General features: G+C 39.7%; 2 protein-coding genes across 6 annotated transcripts; both read left to right on the plus strand.

Annotated features, from left to right (window-relative positions):
- Window positions 1–1435: 1435 nt before the first annotated feature.
- Window positions 1436–3378, plus strand: dnase1l1l (deoxyribonuclease I-like 1-like). Of its 2 annotated transcripts, XM_034145210.1 has the most exons (9): window positions 1439–1510; window positions 1592–1751; window positions 1837–1925; window positions 2032–2118; window positions 2212–2333; window positions 2487–2599; window positions 2782–2939; window positions 3025–3121; window positions 3209–3378. In XM_034145210.1, exons 2-9 carry the CDS (start codon window positions 1611–1613, stop codon window positions 3287–3289), a joined length of 888 nt encoding a protein of 295 aa, XP_034001101.1. In that variant the 5' UTR covers window positions 1439–1510; window positions 1592–1610; the 3' UTR covers window positions 3290–3378. The 2 variants fall into 2 exon arrangements, with proteins under 2 accessions (XP_034001100.1, XP_034001101.1); XM_034145209.1 differs by having other exon boundaries at window positions 1436–1751.
- Window positions 3379–3539: 161 nt separating this feature from the next.
- On the plus strand, window positions 3540–6720 carry LOC117494344. Of its 4 annotated transcripts, XM_034145206.1 has the most exons (8): window positions 3540–3642; window positions 3721–3883; window positions 3972–5585; window positions 5678–5747; window positions 5850–5878; window positions 6185–6207; window positions 6296–6415; window positions 6514–6720. In XM_034145206.1, exons 2-8 carry the CDS (start codon window positions 3841–3843, stop codon window positions 6613–6615), a joined length of 2001 nt encoding a protein of 666 aa, XP_034001097.1. In that variant the 5' UTR covers window positions 3540–3642; window positions 3721–3840; the 3' UTR covers window positions 6616–6720. The 4 variants fall into 4 exon arrangements, with proteins under 4 accessions (XP_034001097.1, XP_034001095.1, XP_034001098.1 ...); XM_034145204.1 differs by lacking the exon at window positions 6185–6207 and having other exon boundaries at window positions 5850–5919; XM_034145207.1 differs by lacking the exons at window positions 6185–6207; window positions 6296–6415 and having other exon boundaries at window positions 5850–5919.
- Window positions 6721–7818: the final 1098 nt, after the last annotated feature.

The raw sequence follows: 7818 nt of genomic DNA on the forward strand, positions 1-7818 counted from the left end.
GTTCTCCACTGTTCTCAATTAAAGAAAGAATGGAGAGCAAGGAAAATGAAATAGCAATTCAAGTTTTACAGACATTACGTTCAATTAAAATATTGTACAAATGTGCCACTAGTTAGAGTCTAGAGTTCATCGTGCTTTGAGTTAATAAAATATTTGTAAGACACTGTTAACTAACTAACTTACTAATCTGTGGGACTAATAAAGGTATTCTGATACTGTTAAAAAAAACACTCATGTTTACAGTTTCATGGTTGTATACTTGTGCAATCTTAAACAAGGAAACACAAAATAAGACCCCAGCTGTCACGTCATATCGTTTATAGTTATTAATAAAACTCAAGGGTGTTCAAGTGAAACTAAATGCCTGAGCCCCACAACAGTATTTCTAGGGGATAGGGTTGCTGTACTTACTTACTGTACAAACAATAACTAACTTTTGTGTCGTGTTTGGGGAGCATAGTCATATCTTAAAAACAGTAATACTGCATCACACTGTGAAAATACTCATTTACAGTCAAAGTAAAGTCATTTTCTGCATTGAAAAATGATACTTGGGTTAACAAAAGGTATTATACAGTAAGCCCCTGTCAGAGTTAGTTTTTTAAACATAGACATTTTTGGTGATCACCGTGATGGATTAACATATGTATACTTTGTGGCTGTTTAAGGTCAAACACACTTTGACTACTCTACAGTATACTGTATACTATGTATTGTGTAGTTCAATCTACAACAGTGCAAAACATGTTTTTAATCATCATCATCATTATCATACCTCAACTTGCAAAGTAACCACAGCTATCAAATAAAGGTAATACATAAAAAGTACAATATTTCCTTAAGTTCATCAACATTGTTCTCAAGTACAGTAGGCTATATTTTAATAAATGTACTTCACTACTATTAAACAAATGTATCAAACCTTATTGCATTATCAAACGATGTATTGTATCAATACTGGACTATATTTGAACCAGTATCATCATATTGAATGGGTATCATTTGATATGATGATACTAGTAATATCCTGTATTAGGTCATTGAGTAACCTACATGACAGAAAAAACACAATACAGATCAAAAAGACATATATAACATAAAAATGACTGTCAGAGGGAGAAGCACCCCCATCACAGTTAAGAGCTCAGCGTTATTTATGTCAGTAATGCGATGGCACTCTGTGGTAACAACCAGCTCTCAATGCTAAAATGACAGAATAATATGTTGTAAATTCTACCCAAATGTTCATGAAACTGACAGACATGACCCATGGCAGTGTCTATTGTCTGATAACACTCACACTCAGAGACAAAACACAGCGCTGTTCATTGTGTTCAGTGGTTTTAACAGTTCCAGATAAAGCTCCATTCTCACCAGGCCCTGACACAGCACATCCGTCCGTTTACCTGCATGTTCCCCAAATACCCCGCCACCTACTGAAGAGATGGATCTCTGCCTGCCTGAGGTCAATCTCGTGGTGGAACTGACACCGAGAGTGAGAGGGGGCAAAGTAAGAGCAGAAGTGTTTGTTTTTTTAACATATTTCACAACAGGACTAAGAGGATCTTGCCAAACCCTCTTTGACTTTCAGAGTGATAAGCCTCTGCGAGATGAGGACTGCGGTTCTGCTGTTAGTCGCGGGCTTGTGTGTGCTGGACGCCACATCTGCCCTGAAAATCTGCGCGTTCAATGTTCAGAGCTTCGGTGAATCAAAGGCAAACAACAGGAAGGTTATGGGGATTCTACTAAAGGTATTTGACTGTGTGTATACAGCTAGAACAACATCTACACAAGAGTGAACAACTCAAAGGATCTTCTTTTTCTTTTGCTCCATAGATTCTTTCTCGGTGCGACTTGTGTCTTATTCAGGAGGTCAGAGACTCCAAAGGAGCAGCAATAAAAGCTTTGGTTAAGGATCTTAACAGGTACAAGCTTTCTCAGTTTCAAACCGGCTCATTCAAAGGATGTGGTAAGACCTCTGTCACACATTCAACTTTAAACGCATTTCTTCTATGTTGTTGTTGTTGGCAGATATGACAAATCCAACACATACTCCTATGTGGAAAGTGAAAGGCTGGGCAGGAAGAGCTACAAGGAGCAGTATGTTTACCTCTACAGGTAACCTATAATCTAACACCGCCAACTGCTGTAGAGGGACAGTTTAGGGTGACACCTTTAACATTGTCTTTTTTCCTCCCTCATCTTCTTCAGGACCAATGTACTGACGGTCAAAGAGCACTATCAGTATCCTAAACTAGAAGGAGACGGGACCAATGAAACAGATGTTTTCTCCAGAGAGCCTTTTATCGTTCGCTTTCACTCCCCAACAACATGTAAGATCAAACAAACGGCATCTTTGAAAACGTGCATGACAGGAAATTAGCCACCTTAGTATCTTAGTATGATCTGAGGCCAGTATCACATAGATACATGTATCACATGTTCTTTGAAGATGTTTTACTTATAATTGTTTTCTTGTTTTGCAGTGGTGAAGGATTTGGTCCTGATTGGTCAGCACACCTGTCCCAAAAATGCCATGAAGGAGATTAATGAACTGCACACTGTCTTCAAAGGGATTTACCAGAAGTGGAAGACTGAGGTTAAACCATAGCATTATTTCCCACTTATTTGTCCCACTCATGTTTTATCTATGTCTCTGTCAGTGTTCTGAAGCTTGGCCTCTTATGGTTAAGCTATGGTTTCTCAGTTCCACATATCATGAGATTTATGAGTATTTTTGATGTTTTGAACTTCCCTTTTTGCTTCCTTTCCTTCACTCAGAATGTGATGATCTTAGGGGACCTCAACGCTGCCTGCAGCTACGTCACCATCAAGGGCTGGAAGGCCAACCGCTTGAGGAGTGACCCCACATTTCGCTGGCTAATCGGAGATGACCAAGACACTACTGTCCGTGAGAAGACACACTGTGCCTACGACAGGTGAGTGAAGTACTGAAGAAGTACTTTACAATCACTCTTTTGGCTGTAGGGTAATGCCTTCAATACGTGTCTCCCTTTCAAACAGGATCATTGTCCATGGACGTGAGATTATTTCCGGTATAGTGCCAGGCTCCGCTCAGCCGTTCAACTTTAAAGATAATTTCCATCTCACAGAGGAGGAGGTAAACATGTTAAAAATATACTTTTCTTTGGTTCAGTATTATACTTAAAACGAACATTAATCCTGTTCTTCGTGATGTCTCTTTTAGGCTCTCGAAGTGAGCGATCATTTCCCTGTAGAAGTTGACCTGAAGCCCAACCACCGCTACCTCCTCCGCAACGAGCTGTAGGACAACCATCATCAAACCCGGATGTCTTCATTTTAACTGTTTTACTTGATTTTAGATGTCAAATTAAATAAAAGCTACTAACAAAATAATCACTGACAGCTATTGTTCTTTTTTTAATGACTAACTAGTCAAAGTTGCACTGCACTCATCTCAGTTACATAAACACAAATACATGTGTGTTCTTTTCACATGAACATTGTGTATGTCTGCAGGAGTTTATATCATTCATCTGACACTAAAACCACATCAAGGCTGACACACTTCATGAATTCATGAAGTAACTTCCTGCAGCAACACAATTTACTTTTGTGACTTCACTTCTTTGAGACCTTTTGATTATCCTCAGTTGTATGGTAAGGTTTAACTGCTGAAAACTGTTTAATCGAAGATAGTTGTTTAAATATGTAATTCATGCACTGTCTGCCTGACAGGAAGCCACTTGCAGCAACAACAGAAGAGAGTTACTGCGTCCTCTCTTCCTTTCTGAGAGGAGATCATCAGTATTGTTTGTCTTGATATAACTCGTACTATTGCTTTTCCTACTTGAAAAGATGGAGCACAGTTTTGCTGAACTACTCAGCGATGCTTTTTCAGGTAAGAAATATATCATGTGGTATGTATTACTTATTTTCTTTTTCATAATTTACTTTTATTTATTTGTCAAATGCTGATGTTGTTACAGAAACAGCAGTCCCATCTTTCTCTGATGGAGATTTGGACTTTGAGAACATACATTTTGAGGATAAATGTGAGGAAGACGAAACAGACATCTGTGCAGAAAACGTACTTGCAAAAGAAGACGAGGCTTTGCAACAAGAAGCAACGGGTCGAACTGCAGTTTTGTCTTGCATGGAAACTCAAGATATACGCAAGCAGTATGATGATATAAGCGACAATGAGGATTTTGAAGGTGCAGGGGTAAGGAGCAGCGTAAAAATACTCGAGGAAGATTATACAAGCTCAGAGTCCGAACAGGAAGGATCCGTCTCTGGGCAATATGAAGTGGCTGAGGCAGAGGATGTGGGAACAGGAGCGCAACCAGAGTATTTTTGTAGGTCAGTTAGCTGCAGCGATGAGTTTTGTGATGGTAATAAAGAGGACAGGGTCTTTGCTGAGGGACAACCTCTGACCCAAGGTGAGGGTGATGAGGAGGTGTCCTATTTTGAGAGAGTCCCTGAACGTAGCAATGAGATGATGTTAAGAAGTGATGGGATAAGAGAGGGAGATGAGCAAGAAAAGGAAGAGGACTTGTGTGACTCTGAGTGTGAGGGCATGAAAATTGAACAAGAAGAAAATGTTCAGTGCTTTGGGCAGGAGTTTGAAAATACTTACGGAGATGAAGCAGCAAAAGCCAGTTTGGAGTTTCCAGAAATATCGGTTCAAAATCTGAAGGATCTTATTGCTGAAGTTAACGGTGATGAAAACGGAGAGAAAATGAAGGAATTCTCCGGGGAGGAGCACCAAGACGCAGGTGAGAGCTTTGCAGATTATCCCTCAGACTTTTCTTCATGTGAATATGTAGGAGACGAAGGAAAAAGGCAAGAGTCAAACGCCTTGGCTTGTGCATCTGACAGCGAAACAACTGAAAAGCAAAACATCGCCCTGGAAAAAGATGTGACAGATCTAATATCAGATGTAACATGTATGGGACAAGATGAGGACACTGCTGTACTGATACCTGCCTCCCTCCTCCTCAGAGATTCAGAGGTGTATGAGTGCAGAAGATTGGATGTAGCAACTGGAGAAAAAGAGGTTGAGGAGAATGTGTGGGTTGATGCAGCTGTAGCAGAGGTAGAGGATGGAGGTGAGACAGGTGAGAATGATTCCTACACCTCCAGCGAGGTTCAAGAGCCTGAAAGCAACAAGAAACTGGAGGACACTGAAGATGGGGACAGTGCAGCGTCTTATGACGAGTACAAAAGGGAGGAAGCAGCTGATTTCAGCATAAATTGGAATCTAGACGTGTTAACAGCTCATCTGTCTGAAGAGCTGTTAGCCACAGAGGATATAGACGAGGTGAAAACACCACTTTCAGATGTGACTCAGCATCCTGCAGCAGAAGACGTCCACAGCTACTCAGTGGTACAGAGAGGGGATACAAAACAAACAACAAGCCCTTCTAACAGGGGTTCGCTGGATGATGACTTCTTCTTCAACACTGAAGCCTATGAGATCACCGAGCTAGGACAGTCAGGAGAAGATGAGTCTGAAGAGGAAAGGAACTGGGATGAGCAGGAGAGAATCAGGGCCTTCTACAAGTATTATGATGACAGCGATGAAGAGACTAGAAGAAGAGGTGAGTGAGGATGATGAATGGTAAAGTCTTTGTATATGGACAAATATTTTTAAAACAATTAATCAGCTTCCATTTGTATTTATTTTTTACAGAGAGGCAGATAAAAGTTCAGTTTTGTGCAGATCCATTGTCTCAAGTCATTCACTATGAAACCGACGAGTGGTGAGCAAAGTTCCTATTATTTATTCAACTTTCTGTTCTTGAAATGTAACAACAACCTGAGCTAGTAGACAATAAGTGTGTCTACTTTCTCATTTTGCTCAGCAGTGACAGAGATTCACACAGCAGCTCCACTGAAGGGAAGGAGGACCTGAGTTCTGCAGAAACATCTGAGGTTTGCACGCAGACTCCAATGAGCACACATGACAGCAGAGATGCAAGCATTAGTCGACAAACTGATAAGTCGATCCACAGAAAAACAATTACGAAATATGTTGAATAGTAAAGCCATTTTTCATGCAAAAATTGATTAACGAGGTATTCTTCTCTGTTTAATATCATATTATACGGAATATCTTTGGGTATGGAATGACAAAATAAAAGAGGGGAGGCATTATCTTGGACTTTGAGAACATGTAATGGAAAATGTTCACTGATTTCTGACATTTTATGGACCAAACAAGTAATCCAGAATCAGTAGTTTCAGCCCTAATGAAAACACACATAAATAAACACAACTAACTATTTTTTCCCTGCTTTCCGGTGTCCAGGAATTGAGGGAGATCGACGTCAGCAGGGAAATGACTCTGGCCTGTGATACCTTAAACACTCAACCACCAGAGAACATGCCTGATATCAGCGACACACACATTTGTAGCAGGAAACAAAAAGTGTGTACTCACTGACCCTCGCTGAACGTTCACTTTGTTCATTTGTTCCTGAACTTTTTGGTTACTTTCCCTCTCTATTCTTTCCTTTGTTCCTGCAGTGTTTCAACGTGCTGAAGCTGACACTGAAGATGTGTGTGGTGATTCTGACCGGACTGCTGATGTTCTGGTTGGCCTCAGACCAAGCGGGCTGGTTCATATAAAATATGCTTTTGTTAAAATGCAATATGAAGTGATAAACATTTAAACGTGTGTTTTGTTGACTGTAACATGCAATTTTCTGCTAAATAAAGATGTGTATATTCTAACAATGAGGCATGTATTTGTTTAAACTGTAGATAAGTCAAAATAATCACATTTGGTAAGAAATATAAATGTATTAGAAGGATTAAAAAGGCCTATTTCCAGGCACTCTTAATGCAATATAGTGGAAAAGTATTGAGTAAATTAACTACTTTTTTTAGATACATGTGGTGCTTGAGTAGTCTTTTGCTTCTGCTTTTAATCATGACAAAGATAAATATGATACTTCTGACAATTATATTTACCAGTAACTTTGCAGATAAGATATTTAACAAACAAAATAAACTTCGAATATATTATATAGATGAAATCGTGGTTTAATTTGTTTTTACTTTATGTTGTACTATGTACATTTAAATTATCTGAGTCATGTTTCTTCCACTGTCAGTAATTGTAATATTACTAACCTTAAAATAATCAGCCAGATCTTCGTAGAGAATTTAAAAGACGTTATGATTTGGATTCTAGATAAAAATTGCTCATTTGTGATGAACACATCGAATACATATTTTTAAAAAGACATAGAATTTATTAGAAGCCAGCTAGTGGCGCTGCTTCATTTCTGCAAAGGAGAACACAAAAAACCATAAAGAAGAATGTCTCAAACGGAAATGGAAGTGATGTAAAATTTGACAGAAGTAGCGAATGTTTTTAACATTCGGGTCAAGAAAGGAGGGCGGGGTTCAATCTCTCCATGTTTTCAAACTCCCGTTCGACTACCGCCTCCCTTTACTGACTGCGAAACAAAACGAGCGCCTCCTGGTCACTATCGGTGGGAGGAGTTATGGTTGTTGGTCTGGTTTTGGCAACCGAAAACAGACTAACCGAAAAAGAACAAACAATAATAACACAACACAACACAGACACCTAAACGAATTAATCCAGCCAGCAAAATGTCTTCGCTAAGGAGTAAAACTGCGAAGGAGATGAGCGACCTGCTGGACGAGTACGAGATAAAGCACGGGCCTGTGGTCGGTGAGTGGCTCTCAACAATCTCATACTTTGCGCCCGTTTTTTAATCAACGTAAACTCCACAGGCCTCCTCCTTACCTGAGTAAAGTTACTGACTTCACTCCTGTAGCACTGCCAGAATCTCCCTGGTT

The sequence above is a fragment of the Trematomus bernacchii genome, unplaced genomic scaffold, assembly GCF_902827165.1.
Source record: "Trematomus bernacchii unplaced genomic scaffold, fTreBer1.1, whole genome shotgun sequence".
Lineage (NCBI taxonomy): Eukaryota > Metazoa > Chordata > Actinopteri > Perciformes > Nototheniidae > Trematomus > Trematomus bernacchii.

Bases quoted from the DNA above. Each gene is read 5' to 3' on its own strand.
- dnase1l1l (XM_034145209.1), top strand. From the start codon at position 1,611: ATGAGGACTGCGGTTCTGCTGTTAGTCGCGGGCTTGTGTGTGCTGGAC. The intron at 2,334-2,486 runs GTAAGATCAAAC...CTTGTTTTGCAG, and splicing joins CTTTCACTCCCCAACAACAT to TGGTGAAGGATTTGGTCCTG. The intron at 2,940-3,024 runs GTGAGTGAAGTA...CCTTTCAAACAG, and splicing joins ACACACTGTGCCTACGACAG to GATCATTGTCCATGGACGTG.
- LOC117494344 (XM_034145204.1), top strand. From the start codon at position 3,841: ATGGAGCACAGTTTTGCTGAACTACTCAGCGATGCTTTTTCAG. The intron at 5,748-5,849 runs GTGAGCAAAGTT...CATTTTGCTCAG, and splicing joins CACTATGAAACCGACGAGTG to CAGTGACAGAGATTCACACA. The intron at 6,416-6,513 runs GTGTGTACTCAC...TTGTTCCTGCAG, and splicing joins TTTGTAGCAGGAAACAAAAA to TGTTTCAACGTGCTGAAGCT.